Source organism: Ranitomeya variabilis, chromosome 4 (assembly GCF_051348905.1).
Source record: "Ranitomeya variabilis isolate aRanVar5 chromosome 4, aRanVar5.hap1, whole genome shotgun sequence".
NCBI lineage: Eukaryota > Metazoa > Chordata > Amphibia > Anura > Dendrobatidae > Ranitomeya > Ranitomeya variabilis.
This window is the reverse complement of record NC_135235.1, coordinates 646,168,965-646,186,340: the sequence shown is the minus strand read 5'-3', so window position 1 is coordinate 646,186,340 and position 17,376 is coordinate 646,168,965. Positions and strand designations below refer to the sequence as shown.

The 17,376-nt window shown below is 42.4% G+C and overlaps 3 protein-coding genes across 4 annotated transcripts in view; 2 read left to right on the top strand and 1 right to left on the bottom strand.

Moving 5' to 3' along the window:
• The window catches only part of LOC143767362 (uncharacterized), a 461,494-nt gene that overhangs the window by 201,814 nt on the left and 242,304 nt on the right, over window positions 1–17,376 (bottom strand). The window lies entirely within an intron of this gene.
• Window positions 1–17,376, top strand: part of LOC143767385 (uncharacterized) — a 266,024-nt gene that overhangs the window by 51,062 nt on the left and 197,586 nt on the right. The gene's annotated exons all lie outside the window — the stretch shown is intronic.
• Window positions 1–17,376, top strand: part of LOC143767348 (uncharacterized) — a 156,704-nt gene that overhangs the window by 130,949 nt on the left and 8,379 nt on the right. Inside the window, exons 2-6 of one of the 2 annotated variants that reach the window (XM_077255599.1) lie at window positions 5,689–5,807; window positions 5,937–6,116; window positions 6,190–6,313; window positions 6,397–6,494; window positions 6,954–6,987. In XM_077255599.1, the coding sequence (XP_077111714.1) occupies window positions 5,730–5,807; window positions 5,937–6,116; window positions 6,190–6,313; window positions 6,397–6,494; window positions 6,954–6,987 (514 nt within the window). In that variant the 5' untranslated portion in view covers window positions 5,689–5,729. The remainder of the gene's footprint in view (window positions 1–5,688; window positions 5,808–5,936; window positions 6,117–6,189; window positions 6,314–6,396; window positions 6,495–6,953; window positions 6,988–17,376) is intronic. The other variant, XM_077255598.1, reaches the window with a different exon arrangement.

Below are 17,376 nucleotides of genomic sequence, written 5' to 3'. Positions count from 1 at the left end.
ATCGGACGCGATGTCGCGTTTGGAGAGCCCCTGATGTGCCTAAACAGTGAAAAAAAAAAAACCCACAAGTGACACAATTTTGGAAACTAGTCCCCCCAAGGAACTTATCTAGATGTGTGGTGAGCAATTTGAACCCCAAAGTGCTTCACAGAAGTTTATATCGTAGACCCGTGAAAATAAAAAATATTTTTTCCACAAAAATGATTTTTTCGCCTCCAAATTTTTATTTTCCCAAGGGTAACAGAAGAAATTGGACCCCAAGAGTTATTGTGCAATTTGTTCTAAGTATGCTGATACCATAAATGTGGGGGTAAACCACAGTTTGGGTGCATGGCCGAGCTCAGAAGAGAGGGAGCACCATTTGACTTTTTGAACGCAAAATTGGCTGGAATCAATGGTGGCGCCATATCGCTTTTGGAGACCCCCTGATGTACCTAAACAGTGGAAACCCCCCAATTCTAACTCCAATCCTAACCCCAACACACCCCTAATCCCAACCATAACTCTAACCAAAACCCTAATCCCAACCCTAATTCTAACCCCAACAAACCCCTAATCCCAACCCTAACCGTAATCTCAACTCTAACGCTAGCCCTAACCCTAACTTTAACCAAAAACTAACCCTAATGGAAATATGGAACTAAATATATATTTTTTATTTTATTATTTTTCCCTAACTAAGGGGGTGATAAAGGGGTTTTTTATTTACTTTTTTTTTATTTTGATCACTGTGATAGGGTCTATCACAGTGATCAAAATGAACCAATAGGAAAAATCTCCAAAGGTGCCAGCTGCCAGATCTCGGCAGTTGCACTGCGCATGCGCCCACTATTTTCTCCCGGAAGAAGATGCCGGCGGCTCGGGGGACTTCACAGGGGGATGCTGAAGGATACAGTGACAACGGAGGTATCGGGGGACCATATTTCTCCTCTGATGTGCGATCACATCAGAGGAGAGAGAAATTAAGTGGAAAATCTGTTTTTTTTTTTTTCTTTTTGTGGTCACCGTTATTACGTTGCTAACGGCGATTGCAACACCGTGGTCGGTAAAGACTGACCCAAATCATGTTCTCTGGGGTCTCGGCTACCCCAGGTAGCCGAGACCCCAGAGAAGTTCTGATTCTGGGGGGCGCTATACACTTAAACCTCAGCGCTGTTAAAAAGCTGTGCTGTGGTTTAAGTACCCTTAACTGCCGCTGTTAAAAGGCGTATCGGCAGTAGTTAAGGGGTTAGTCATGCCAGCCACAAAGAGGTCTGATTGGTCTCCAAAAATGAGAGCTACGGCTATTGTTTTCAGGAAGGAGGGATACAGTTTCAGGGTATGTGCGCAGATTTGTATGCAACAGATATGTTGCAGATTTGCTTTTGCAAAATTCTGCGCGGATTCTACCTCTAGAAAACACAGTTGAAATTCCGTGTGGTTTTTATGTGGATTTGCAAGCTAAATAAAGATATATTTTTTAACAAAAAAAAAAAGAATTGTGATGTCATTTCCTTGTCCAACCTCTTCTTTTACATTGTCCATTCAAGACCATAATATCATTACATACCATGTTCAAATATGTTTACACATGCAAAACAAATATAAGTGACTATAATAAATATATATATACAGTACAGACCAAAAGTTTGGACACACCTTCTCATTTAAAGATTTTTCTGTATTTTCATGACTGAAAATTGTACATTCACACCGAAGGCATCAAAACTATGAATTAACACATGTGAAATTATATACTTAACAAAAAAGTGTGAAACAACTGAAATTATGTCTTATATTCTAGGTTCTTCAAAGTAGCCACCTTTTGCTTTGTTGACTGCTTTCCACATGTTAATTCATAGTTTTGATGCCTTCAGTGTGAATGTACAATTTCCATAGTCATGGAAATGCAGAAAAATCTTTAAATTAGAACGTGTGTCCAAACTTTTGGTCTGTACTGTGTATATATATATATATATATCAGTCAGATACCCTCATTAATAAAATGGTACCTAAAGAGTTAAATAAAAGACACACATGAAATTTGCATGAAACGCAATATCTGTTGTTTTTTTTTAATTGCGTGTGCTTCCGCGTAATTTTCATAACCAGCAGAGGGAAAGCCAATGGCTGAGGGCTGATATTAATATTCTGGGAAGGAGCCAATAGCCATAAAGGGTCCCAGACTATTAATATCATCTCACAGATGTTTGCTTAGCCTCTACTGGCTAGTTTATAGGGGAACCCCAGAAAAAATTGACATGGGGTCCCCCTTTAAAATTGAACCAGCAAAGGCTAGACAGACAGCTGCGGGCTAATTTTAATAGCCTAGGAAGAGGCCATGGATATTGGCCACCCCAGGCTAAAAACATCAGCTGTCATCTTATAGATGCGCTAATTCTGGCGCTTAGCCTGTAGCGATGGCAAGTGGGGTAATATTTGTGGGGTTGATGTCACCTTTCTATTGTTCGGTGACATCAAGCCCATGGATTAGTAATGGAGAAGCGTCTATAAGACACCTCTCCACTACTAATCCTATAGTTATATGGTAAATAAAGACACAGCCAGAATAAAGTCATTTATTTGAAAAAATCACACAGACTCCTTTATTGAGTCTTACTTTACCATACTTACTGCATTGCTTAATCCCTGAATCCCTCAATCTCCTGCAACAAAAATAAAATAGTAAACCAATACAAATACTCCCTGTCCGACGTAGTCCATTTAACGAGTGTCCCACGACGATCTCATGTGTAGAACAGTCACATTGGCAGATGTGACTGCTCTACACGGCTCCGGTGATACACTGACAGGAGCTAATCGCCCCTGCAGTGCATCACTGAGAGTTCACAGTAGTTCGTGCTCTCACTTTACGGCATTACTGCTGCGCAAATGAGAGCACGAACTCCGGTGACCTCTGACGGCGGCGCAGTGATAAACTGACAGGAAATGATATCTCCCGTAGTTTATCACTGGAGCCATGTAGAGTGGTCACATCTCCCGATGTGACTGTTCTACATGTGAGATCGCCATGGGACACTTGTTATTAAATGGACTACGGCGAAAAGGTGAGTATAAGTTGGTTTATTATTTTATTTTTGTTGCAGGGGACTAGGTGTTTGGTGGGTATGAATGTGTTGGGTTTTTTTGTTTGTTTTACAATTAAACACAGTCGCTGGATGATGGGACTACTGTCCCATCATCAGCTCATGATGTGACTGTTGTATGTGACAGCAGACATAGCCAGATGGGGTAGTAGTCTCCGCCCACACACTCTTCCTCCTTCCTTTCCACAGCATTTTTGGCACACAAATCCACAGCTAATCCGCAGACCTTTTTACACCTGCGATTTATCTGCGGATTTGACGGACTCAATGTAAGTCAATGGGTGCAGAAACGCTGCAGATCCGCAAAAAGAATTGACATGCTGCGAAAAAAAAACCCGCTGAGAATCAGTGTGGGATTTTCCGCAGCATGTGCACACCAATTTTGGATTCCCATTGATTAACATTGCTTGAGCTACACCGCAACATGTGCGCATAGCCTCAGTAGCCTCAGAAAAATTGTTAGGATGATGGGTGGTGGAGTCACTGTTTCAGGAATGCAAAAGCTACAGTATGTTCACGTTTTGCTGATAGTTGCAGCATCAACACTAAGAATGGAACAGGAAGGAAGAAGGCAACAACTCCAAAAGCAGACAGAAGAATTGTTAGGTTAGCCTTGCAAAACAGAAGAGCATCAGCCAAGGAACTCAACCAGTTCTTGCACGAAGGAGGAGTTTTGGTGTCGGATAGAACAATACGTCGCCGAGAAACGAGATTATAAATTTTTGGTAGTGATGGAGTGCGTTATGTTCGGAGAATGCCAACGGAAGACTGTCTTCCAGAGTGTATTGATTGCAGCTGTTATCAGTTCCTGGTACTATGTTATAACCACAGAGAACCTGAGAAGTCTTGTTGAATTAATGCCAAGGAGATGCAAAGCTGTTATCAATGCTAAAGGATACCCTACACGCTACTAAAGAAAGAACACATAGGGATAGCATGAAATTAACATATTAGGACGTGATATTTTGATTCTGCCATTTCGCTCTTCTAGAAGTAATGAGATATTTTCTACTATGATCTTTTTTTCTATGTAGAGGTTTTCAAAATCTACAGTACCTTAGACTACTTGTGGCATTATTGCTATGAACACTTTGTATGATTGCATGCTAAAACCTTTAAAAAATGACAAAATTTGAAGTGTATCCACAATTTTCCCCACTAGTGTATACTATACTTGTAGCTAAAAAAGAAAAAGTCTCTTGGCGCAGACTCTGATCAGCAGTGATACTGATCAGAGTGCTACGACTACGGGAAGCACACAAATATTGAGCAAGAATGCTCAGTAAAGGACGCCGCGCACATGTAAAAGGCACAAAAAAGTGCCCCAGAAATAGAATTAAGGAGTGGGGTGACAGAGGAGAGCTGGCCCAGGGATTTGGGAACTCCTACTGTGATCACACCACAGGATCACAAGATCTACGCAACCACTCTGCATGCCAGATCTGAGGAACAGATGGCGTAGAGAGCTGTGATCACTATTTTAACTCGATCCTTTGGCACCGATTGTTCAGTAACTATTGTCCAGGCAATCAGCACCAAAAGGGTTCATCAGCCGAGGTGACCTCGCCATCACCCCATCAAAGGATTTATTTAACTTTATTGTAACATCGCTGTGATTCGCTGGTCAGAATTGATCGGCCAGTCAAAGTGATCACCGGCTGGGCAGTACAGGGATGGTCTGATCTCAGTCGGCAGCCTTAACTCGGTCACCACCATATGTAGCGCAGTGACCAGAAATAGCGGCACCATACATGTACGGTGGTTTGCGGGAACGCGCTTACCGAAGCGTATTTATACACAGATGCTGTGAAGGGCATGAAGGGAAACCAGAAACCTGTGGCGCCAGACAGACCCTATTGACTATAACAGAGTTTAATGGATTTCCATCACATATTTTAATTGGAATCTGCTACCCCCTCTGAGAGAAGCATGATATAGGGGCAGAGATCCTGATGATAGCAGTGTGTCCCTTACTGAGCTACGTATAAAATCACTGTTTTATCTACTGCAGATCTACCAATTTTCTGAACATTGAGCTCTGTATAACCCCTCTGACACCACTGGTTGGCAACTTTCTGCCTATGCACAGTATACACCGAAAGCTGCCTATCAATGGTGATGTTATACCGAGCTGTATGAATATGGAGAACTACACGGCAGCGGGTTACTAATCCTCTAAGGATATGTTTCCACGGTCAGTATTCGCTGTGGATTGCTACAGCCGCAGCATCCAATCTGCAGCAGACAGATGTCGCAGCATATTGGATTTTATGAAATCCCATCTCCACTATGCGTGCAGGGACGCCTCCGGCATCCCTGCATATACGCACATGCGGCTTGTCTTTCTAGACTGCAGCATGTCAATTTATCACAGTCCAATATATAGGATGCAGTGATTCCGCACGGTTCAATGAACACATGCGGAATCATCACACGTTCAAATGCCGGCAGCACTTTGGACGGAGCTGTGTCCAAAGCGCTGCCGATACGGACCGTGGAAACATACCCTCATGGTAATCTACTGATAAAATTGTGATTTTATCAAAACATTGATTCACATCGGCTCATCTTCTCCCCATTCATGTCCTTACAATATTGGAAGATCTTCTATACAAGAGACTTCTCCTGAGTGACCCTACAAGGATGGAGAGGGACAGGGACAAGATGGTGGAGAGGATATTACACCTCACCCTAGAGATCCTCTTCCGGCTTACTGGAGAGGTGAGAGATTCTAATGACGTCACATTACATCATTCTTATCTATGGGAATAACAGATGGACAGAACTGGAGAGGTGAGGACTCTGGAAATGTCTGTAGTGATTTTTATTAATGTGTCTCTCCATAACCAGGATTATACAGTAGTGAAGAAGACCTCTAGTGAGCGCTGTCAGGACCCTGTGTCTGAGGGATGGAGAAGACCCGTGAGTCCAATCACGGACCCTCCACCTCACCCCCTCATACTTGAGGACATCAATGACCAGAAGATCCTAGAACTCGCCTACAAGATGATTGAGCTGCTGACTGGAGAGGTGACACTGCTGGGACATTATACAGTAACGCTATGGAGGGATCGGGGGATGACAATATCGTTGTATGTGTCAGGTTCCTGTGAGGTGTCAGGATGTCGCCGTCCATTTCTCCATGGAGGAGTGGGAGTATTTAGAAGGACACAAAGATCAGTACAAGGACATCATGATGGAGGTTCCTCAGCCCCTCACATCACCAGGTAATACACAGAGCTAAATACACACAGCCTATAATTATCTGTATGTAAAGACTGAGTTCAGTCCCTGTATGTGTTTCCTCCAGATCTATCCAGTAAGAGGACAACACCAGAGAGATGTCCCAGTCCTCTTCTTCCACAGGACTGTTCAGAAGAAAATCCCAATGTTCCTCAGGATCATCAGGTAGATGGAGAGAAGGTGTCATGAGTAGTGATGAGCAAGTATACTCGTTGCTCGGGTGGTCTCCGTGTATTTGTTAGTGTTCGGAGATTTAGTTTTTGTTGACGCAGCTACATGATTTATGGCTGCTAGACAGGCTGAATACATGTGGGGATTCCCTCGAAGCCAAGCAACCCCCACATGTACTCAGGCTGGCGAGAAGCCGTAAATAATGCAGCTGTGTCAACAAAAACTAAATCTCCGAGCACTAACAAATACTCGGAGATCACCCGAGCAACGATTATACTTGCTCATCACTACTCATGAGTTCTCCCCTATGATATGTCGTGCCCAGTCTTGTTTTATCCACCAGTATGATATGATTTATTCTTGTGTAATGAGAACGGTGGAGATGGCAGGATTAGAGCTGATCATAGATGTGACTTCTCCATCTCTCTGTGACTTGTACAATATTTGTTTCAGGGTAAAGAGGAGATTCCTACAGATAACGGCACAGGTGAGTAGGGACCACTAAATGCAGTAAATAATCTCTTTTTTTAAACTATTATTGTATAGCCGACATCACTTACACAAATGATAGATGTCAGTTGAATACTTGTTCTGTCAACTTCTGATCTCCCCTTACACATGAATGTTTGGCTAGGCGGAGATCTCTTTAAATTTTAGAGGGGACTTGTACATACAATAGACATTACAGCATAATAAACACATAGATCAAAACCAAGAGGAAGAGGGCCCTGCTCACAAGCTTGCAATCTATGAGAAAAAGGGGAGAAACGAAAGATGGATGGTAACAAACAGAACAAAAGGATCGGATAATGAAAGGGAATGTATCATCCCAAAAACTTTTTTTCAACACCTGAAAAAATGTTAAGTATTAATGTTTTGTTTTTTTTAAATAATTTAAAAAGGTTTATATTCCACTTTTAACCCCTTATCGACATATGACGTACAGCTACATCATTTGTCTAGTCACTGACAGGCCGCATCTTTCCGGCAGATGATGGATTATTCAGCCATCTTCTGCCTCAAACAGCTGTGGGTGGAGCGGGACGTTGATGATTTACCATGGCAGCTGGGGGTCTGCTGAAGACCTCCATACTCGTCATGATGGTTCTACTATGAAAGGCAGAGCTTAGCTGGCGTTCATAGGAGGCCATGATAATTCGCTATATATAGTAGTGTTGTAGCCCTGCTGGGTATAGTAGGAGCGATCAGACCATCACAGATTTATGTTCTCTAAAGGAGCTAACAAATAAGGTAAAATGTGTAACAAAAAAAAAGTTGTCCCATTAAAAAATAAAGCAATTAAAAAAATTTAAAAAACACTTATTTTGAATTGGCGAATTTGTAAAAGTCTATGAAAATATGAAATAAATTAATGTAATTGATAAACGGGTTAACGAGAAAAAAATCAGTTAAATTTTTTTGGCTACCGCAGCATTGCCTGTTATTGCATTTTATTGCAATCAAAACATGTTATCTAGCCCAAAGTGGTATCAATCGAAAAATTAGCTCAGGGTGCAAAAAAATTAGTCCTGACACAGCCGTATATCCAGAAAATTGAATATGTTATAGGTCTCGGAAAATGGCGACAGAAGAAAGAAATTATTATTATTATTATTTTTTTTTTATTTTTTTTTTTTACAAAGGTCAGTTTTACCGCATGGTGAACTTGGTGAATTAAAAAACAATTGTGAAATTGCACTTTTTTTTTGCAATTACAATGCACTTTGAATTTTTTTCCCGCTTTCCAGTGCATCACATGATAAAATGAATGGTGCCATGCAAAATTATAATTCATCCCGAAGCAAGCAAGCTCTCATATGGCTATGTGGATGGAAAAAGAAAAAAAGTTATGGCTTTTGGAAGAAAGGGAGGAAAAATTGAAAATGAAAAAAATGAATTTAGCTGTGGCGTGAAGGAGTAGAACACTGGGGGGAGCAGCTGCTGAAATGCCAAGATGCAGATAGTGGTGAAAAAAAAGGGATGAAAGAAGAGGGGGAGGGGGAGAACTGTTAACTGGCGTTTCCATCATCGAGCCTTTGTCTCAGATCGCAATAGGTGTAATGACGTCAATATATTTCCCCAACTGAGCCTCAGTACGTAGCACACTCCGGAGCAGCGCGTGATTTTTTTTTAAGTATAATTGTTAAACTGTGGGGATATAATTCTATGCCAGTGTGGTGTCATACTACTGAGAAAAGTGGCCGCATGGTGACATAATGCAGTGCTCGGTGGTTATGTTCTAGACACATACTGCATGAGATTCTGTTTGGAGACCTCATACTGTGCAGAGAGGCTCTGTGGGGACAATATACCATGTAGGTGGTCAGTGTGGGGAGTTATACTGTGTAGATAGTCTGTATTGGGACATTATACTATGTAGGTAGGTTGTGTGGGGACATAGTACTGTACAAGGGGCTGTGTGGTGGCATACTGTGTACGGGGCTGTATGTCTAACTATGTAAGAGGGCAGTGTGGAGACATCATACTGTTCTAGGGCTCTTTGATGATGCACTGTGAGGGGACATCTTTCTGTGTAGCAATTGTTTGTGAGGACATATTGTGCAGGTGAGTTGTGGGAATAGTTCTGTGCAATGGGGATGTGTGGGGACATAGTAATGTACAAGGGGGGTGGGGGCTCTGTAGTGACATACTGTGTGAGGAAACATCATACTGTTTGAGGGGACTGTGGGGACATCATATTGTGTTGAAAGTTGTTGACCAACGCACAAGGGTTGAATAACATAATCAGTATGATTTACTGTTTTATATAAACATTATAAAAAGCTGTAAATTATGTGGTTTTGTTTAGCTGCTACAGACAAGAATACAAGTTGCTATAAGCCAAATCGTCACATGTATTAAAGGGCCACTGTCACCCCCTCCAGCCGTTATAAACTAAAAGAGCCACCTTGTGCAGCAGTAATGCTGCATTCTAACAAGGTGGCTCTTTTAGTTTTTGGTTCAAGTATTCCCAAAATAAAGCGCTTTGAAACTTATCCAAAATACCTGTCTTTAGCCAGGGAGGCTGGTCCTCACTCCCCAGCTTGAACCGCCACTCCAATCTTCAGGGGCTTTCGGTGCCACCCCCTCCGCGCTTCTTTCTCTTCAAAACCGGCGCCTGCGCTGTGTGTAAGCTCTGGCTGTGTGACGTCCCAGCCAGGCTTGTAGACTGCGCCTGTGCGGGCATTGCGGCCACCCACCTTGGGAATCCCAGCCCCGCAGTGTGTTATGCATTATGCACAGTGCGGGGCTAGGATTCCTGGGCATGCGCACTGCGTGTGTCAGCCTGTCACCCAGGTCCCCCGCCTTACAGCGTCTGTATACTGTATTCATCTGATCGTGCCTCCTCATACAGTATACAGTACAGTATACAGTACAGTATACAGACGCTGTAAGGCGGGGGACCTGGGTGACAGGCTGACACACGCAGTGCGCATGCCCAGGAATCCTAGCCCCGCACTGTGCATAATGCATAACACACTGCGGGGCTGGGATTCCCAAGGTGGGTGGCCGCAATGCCCGCACAGGCGCAGTCTGCAAGCCTGGCTGGGGCGTCACATGGCCAGAGCTTACACACAGCGCAGGCGCCGGTTTTGAAGAGAAAAAAGCGCGGAGGGGGTGGCGCCGAAAGCCCCTGAAGATTGGAGTGACGGCAGAGTAGCGGTTCAAGATGGGGAGTGAGGACCCGCCTCCCTGGCTAAAGACAGGTATTTTGGATAAGTTTCAAAGCGCTTTATTTTGGGAATACTTGAACCAAAAACTAAAAGAGCCACCTTGTTAGAATGCAGCATTACTTCTGCACAAGGTTGCTCTTTTAGTTTATAACGGCTGGAGGGGGGTGACAGTGGCCCTTTAACAGTAGCAGCGAGTCAGTATACTAAATTCTGCTCAATATTAAGTGAAAAAAATTAACATAAAACAATAATAATGGGCAGAATTAAGTGTGACCAACTGGTTCAGCCCTCCATAACAGTCAGTCTCTTATGTGACTGATTGGGAAAGTTAATTTTCTAGACCTTCTGTTAGAAACATTTCACCACTGCCACCTAATCGTCATGAATCTCACTCGCTTGTGACACCCGTGCCTTGGATGCTACTGTAAAGGGGGACTCTGTTTCCCACTCGCTCACATATCACAGTCGGCTGACAATGAGTTAAGCGCAGCTCACAGTTACTTCTCACATCTATATCACACATTTTTCACTGCCACCCCTTGCCAACACTGACTCCTCGATTTCTCTGACTCCCACTGCAACTCCGACTCCCTCATACATGGCTCCTGTTAATTGATATATTTGCTGTAGAAAAATGGTAAAATTGGGCTTGTAATCACCATTATGTTACAATAATAAAGGTATTTAGATAGAACCAGGGCTGTGGAGTCGGAGTTGGTATCCATTTTGGTAGAGTCACAGTTGGAGTTGGTATAAAATGGACCAACTCAGACTCCTAAAATATATAATACAACCCCTGGCAAAAAATATGAAATCACCGGCCTTGGAGGATGTTCAATCAGTTGTTTAATTTTGTGGAAAAAAAGCAGACCACAGACATGACAAAACTAAAGTCACTTCAAATGGCAACTTTCTGGCTATTAGAAACACTAAAAGAAATCAAGAACAAAAAGTGTGGTAGTCATAACTGGTTACTTCTTTTAGCCAAGCATAGGGGAAAAATTATGGAATCACTCAATTCTGAGGAAAAGATTATGAAATCACCCTGTAAATTTTCATACCCAATAATAACACCTGCATCAAATTAGATCTGCTTGTTAGTCTGCATCTAAAAAGGAGTGATCACACCTTGGAGAGCTGTTACACCAAGTGGACTGACATGAATTATGGCTCCAACATGAGAGATGTCAATTGAAACAAAGGAGAGGATTATCAAACTCTTAAAAGAGGGTAAATCATCACGCAATGTTGCAAAAGATGTTGGTTGTTCACAGTCAGCTGTGTCTAAAATCTGGACCAAATACAAACAACATGGGAAGTTTGTTAAAGGCAAACATACTGGTAGACAAAGGAAGACCTCAAAGCATCAAGACCAGAAACTTAAAGCAATATGTCTCCAAAACCGGAAATGCACAACAAAACAAATGAGGAACGAATGGGTGGAAACTGGAGTCAACGTCTGTGACCATACTGTAAGAAACCGCCTAAAGGAAATGGGATTTACATACAGAAAAGCTAAATGAAAGCCATCATTAACACCTAAACAGAAAAAAACAAGGTTACAATGGGCTAAGGAGAAGCAATCGTGGACTGTGGATGACTGGATGAAAGTCAAATTCAGTGATGAATTGTGAATCTGCATTGGGCAAGGTGATGATGCTGGACCTTTTGTTTGGTGCCATTCCAATGAGATTTATAAAGATGACTGCCTGAAGAGAATATGCAAATGTCCACAGTCATTGATGATATGGGGCTGCATTTCAGGTAAATGCACTGGGGAGATGGCTGCCATTACATCTTCAATAAATGCACAAGTTTATGTTGATATTTTGGACAGTTTTCTTATCCCATCAATTGAAAGGATGTTTGGGGATGATGAAATCATTTTTAAAGATGATAATGCATCCTGCCATAGAGCAAAAACTGTGAAAACATTCCTTGAAAAAAGACACATAAGGTCAATGTCATGGCCTGCAAATAGTCCGGATCTCAATCCAATTGAAAATCTTTGGTGGAAGTTGAAGAAAATGGTCCATGACAAGGCTCCAACCTGCAAAGCTGATCTGGCAACAGCAGTCAGAGAAAATTGGAGCCAGATTGATGAAGAGTACTGTTTGACACTCATTAAGTCCATGCCTCAGAGACTGCAAGCTGTTATAAAAGCCAGAGGTGGTGCAACAAAATACTAGTGATGTGTTGGAGTGTTTTTTTGCTTGTTTGTTTTTCATGATTCCATAATTTTTTCCTCAGAATTGAGTGATTCCATAATTTTTCCCCTATGCCTGGTTAAAAAAAGTAACCATTTCTGACTACCAAATTTTTTGTTCTTGATTTCTTTTAGTGTTTCTTAAAGCCAGAAAGTTGCCATTTGAAATGACTTTAGTTTTGTGCCATGTTTGTGATCTGCTTTTTTTCTACAAAATTAAACAACTGAATGAACATCCTCCAAGGCCGATGATTCCATAATTTTTGCCAGGGGTTGTACATTGGGTTCAGTAGTGCAGTGCAGGATGTGCTGTAAATGTTTTCACAAGAGTTTGGGAAAGTTATAAAATGTCCTGTAAATGTCTGTTCTATTCCTGATCTAAGGATCTCGGCTTTTAGTTGAGCTGAATCTGTGCTGCACTTTATGTACATGCTCAGTAGTGAGGCAGGGCTATGGAGTTGGATTCGGAAGTCAGGAAAATTGATGAGTCGGAGTCGGCGGTTTGGCTTACCGACTCCACAGCCATTTATAGAACATAACATATATTTATTGTAATACAACTGTGCCTTTATGCTCTGATCTGTAGAGGAGGAGCTATACTACGGGCATGAACATAAAGTGCAGCACAGATTCATCTCAACGAAAAGCCTAGATCCTTAGGTCAGTAATAGAACAGACATTTATAGGACATTTCATAACTTTCCCAAATTCTTATGAAAAACTATTCAGCATATACTGCATTTAAATACTGTACCCAATTTATTAGATATTTTCCGAGTAGGTCCATTTTATACCGACTCTACCAAAATGGATACCAACACCGACTCCACAGCCCTGGTGTCAACTGCAGGTTTCCTTATGGATCCTGGTAAGGTCCGAGTGGTTTGGAATGGAACCTCCCAGAAAATCTGAAAGAATTACAGCGCTTTTTGGGGTTTGCAAACTATTATCGGAAATGTATTTGAAACTTCTCGTCTATTGTCAAACCCCTCACTGACATGACTAGGAAAGGATCAAAAGAGGTAAGGAAGCGCACACAGCTAGTAGAAGACTAGGTGCAAGCTGAACCAGTATATAGTAGAAGGAAAATTAAACAGCTGCACTCTTAAACTAGCAACTGTGTTGCTAGTGAAAAATATTTAGAATTGAGAGTCCTCAGTGGTTGATACCTTTTAATGGCTAACTGAAAAGATGGTAACAAATTGCAAGCTTTCGAGACTACACAGGTCTCTTCATCAGGCAAAGAAGAGACCTGTGTAGTCTCGAAAGCTGCAATTTGTTACCATCTTTTCAGTTAGCCATTAAAAGGTATCAACCACTGAGGACTCTCAATTCTAAATATTTTTCTATCCACTGGCTAACACGGTACCAAGATATATATCTTTCCTGTGTTGCTAGTGAATCATTTAATGCTCAGAATTTCTTGACACCATATAACCTGATAAATGCATTAGGTATAGAATCAAATAGCGTGTGTGCGTGACGTTTCGACCCTTTGACAGGTCTTTTTCAAACGACGCTATCTGTAGATTCAATGTGACCCATGTGGTAATTGTATGCAGGTTGGGTGCTATAGATAAGCAATAAGATAGGAGAAGGTGTCCTCGAGCGCATATTACAGTGCTGCAATATGCGTTCGAGGACACGGCAGTGACCCAAACAAGTTCAAACAAAACGTTCCTTTATTGTGTTACTTCACACAGTCTATACGTTATACGGCTTCTTCATATAGTCCATTAGTAATACATGGTAACCGGCTTTACTTTGCAGTCCCTACACCGGCCAGAATTCCATCTGTCCAGTTTCCCTGGGTGACCACACGCCGGTATCAAGTCACTCTACTGCCACAACCTCTAGGGGGAGCCTATCGGGATTACACTCTATCCCTAAATTGCCAACCCCGTGGCAGGTATCTCAATATCTTTGGTTCTGCACCCGGTAAAACACTTTCCTTGAGAGGGTTAACCCTGGTCTCCCACAGGGACCAAAACAGGGGCAAAGCTGTCCCCAACACAGCCCCATATGGAAGGGTCTTCACCACTCCCACCACATGTTTAGTTTCCCCACCTGGTGTGGAAAAATTAACCTCCACGGTCGGGTACTCCCGGATTTCCCCGTGTATACCCATCACCTCCACTCTCGGTCCTCTGGGGTTGTCCCCAGCAACAAGGGACCGATGGACCAGAGTCACTTTACTCCCCATGTCCAGGAGAGCCTCTGTTCGGCACCCATTCACAAGTACCTGGCACAATTCTGGTTTGCTGCCGGCTGTGCCCGTAGTGGTGATACAGACAGGCTGGGCACACACACACTCCTGACCAGTGTTCCCACAGTCCTTGGGCTTAGATGTCACCGAACAGTTACTAGCCCCATGCCCGGGCTCTGGTGCAACGTCCTGAGTGGATTTATACCTCTCAATCAATTCTATCAGCAGTATCCGGTGGCCTAGGTCCCTCAGCCCGACCCAACGCTGCATGGCGGCTGGCAGAACCCCTGCCATCCGGTCAGCCACGATTCTCTCCATCATCTCATGGAGAACAAAACTCAGGCTGGAGCCATTCCTCTACAAATTGCAGTAAGTCATTTGCTTGCGACCTGGCAGACCGAGTCTCTACATAGGACCACTGGTACACCCAATGATCGCCCCTTACCTTTGGGGTCTCTTCAGGACTTTGGTTTTCACCCCTCACTTTAGGGGTTTCCATTTTAACATGCTGAAGCTCTGCTAGCTTCCACTGTAGCGCCTTTTGCTGTTGCTGCCACTGCAGCTCCTGCCACTGCAGAACTTCTTGCTGTGAAAGCTGAAACTGCAGCATCTCTTGCTGAAGCCTTTGCTGATTGAGCACAACCTGCTCCAAAAGCTCCTCCATTTCTCCAGCAGACTTTCACAACGATCTACAGTACTCTCTGTCTCTGGGTATGCCTTAGTTCACATGCCCGCATTCTCCACCATATCTGATGCAGCGGTAGGAACATACGCAGTGAAACGGCATTGACCCAAACAAGTCCAAACAAAATGTTCCTTTATTGTGTTACTTCACACAGTCTATACGTTATACGGCTTCTTCATACAGTCCATTAGTAATACATGGTAACCGGCTTTACTTTGTAGTCCCTACACAGGCTGGACTTCCATCTGTCCAGATTCCCTGCGTGACCACATGCCGGTATCAAGTCTCTGTACTCACTCAGTGCACTGCACCCTTTATCCTCCGGATTGCAGCCGGGTAAACACAAGACAGCCCAAGACGCAGGGTGTCAGTTCCTTTTGCCCCTGTGTTGCTGCACACACAAAGAGCTCTGCAGACAACTTCTCTGTCTGCTTCCAAGTCAACACTGACACACCTCCCCCTCTACTACAGGGCTTTTAATCAGTCACTGCTTCACTATTCTAATTACAGCGACACCTGTGTCTGCAGTACGCCCTCATGGCCTCACTATCACTACGCTTCCATGCACATTCCGGAGAGAACATACAGCGCCCCCTATCTGTAATGGGGTCACTGCCTCACACTATGTATAAATCGGTCATAGACTGGCAGGCCAGTGAGATAATTAATTTAAGTGATTTTTGCAAGAATAATTGCCTAGCTGCTGTTATCTCTAATATTTCCACTAAAAACATTCCATCTTTCCTCTCTGATTTTGAGGCGTTTATATGATTGTTCTTTGCACATGGAAGCAAGTTCATAAAACCAGATTATATAATCTGTAAGGTCCTGAGAGACAGACCTTGAAAGACTATATCTCTTGCCAAATGACATATAATACATATAATACCCCCATCTTCGCCTGTAGCAACAGGGTTTTTCTTAGTTTAAAAAAAAAAAAAAAAGATTGGGCCTGCGTCCCTGTTTAGATTTACGTGAGTTAAAACGGTATCCTGGACCCATATCCCCTCCCACTCATTCCTGATTTGTTGAATCAAATTATTGGGGCAAAATGGTTTTCCAAATTGGATATCAGGGGGGCCTATAATCTTACTATGATTAAGGAGGGAGATGAGTGGAAGACTGCTTTTATCCCCTTCACCACCTTGTTTTTTTTTGGTTTTGAGTCTTTGTTTTTTGCTCCCCTTCTTCCCAGAGCCATAAATTTTTACTTTATTTTGCTGTCGATAAGGCCATGTTGCAGCTTGTTTTTTGTGGGAAGAGTTGTACTTTTGAATGACACCATTGATTTTGCCATATAGTTTATTGGAAAACAGGAAAAAATTCAAAGTGCAGAGAAATTGCAAAAAAAAGTGCAGTTTCAAAATTGTTTTGTTTTTTTACCATGTTCACTAAATGCTAAAACTGACCTGCCATTATGATTCTCCAGGTCATTATGAGTTTGCAGATACAAGACGTGTATAGGTTATTTTTTATTTAGGTGGTTAAAAAAAATTGCCATTTTTCATGATCTGTGGCTGGGTGAGGACTTATTTTTTGCGTGCCAAGCTGTTGATTTTATTGATACCATTTTGGTGCCCATTATTGCATTTTAATGCAATGTTGCAGAGACATAAAAACTTAATTCTGGCGTTTTAATTTTTTTCACGTTACGCCATTTACCGATCAGTTCTTTTTGTATATTGATAGATTAGACAATTCTGAATGCAGCGATACCAAATATGTATTTTTTTTAATTTTTAAACTTTTTTTTATACTTTTTAAAATATTTTTAAAAACATTCTTTTTTTACTGGCTTCAATAGTCAACCCTGCTATGTGTAGCTAAAATGCTTATCTGGTATAAGTGCTGGCCACACTGAAACTTGAAACAATCCTGGCTTCAGCAAAAAGTCGGAAATCAGAGCTGAAAAGCATGGTGGCCTAACATCATGATGTACCCAAGTCCTTGCTCTGAGATCTACTGTTGGATAGTGATTTGTTTTGTTGTTAGTGCTCACACTTCTTAGGCTAGTTTCACATTAGCGTTTAAATCCGCAGCATTTAATCCGCATACGCAAGTGGTGGAAAAAATGCATATAAACACGTACAAACGCGGCGTTTTTT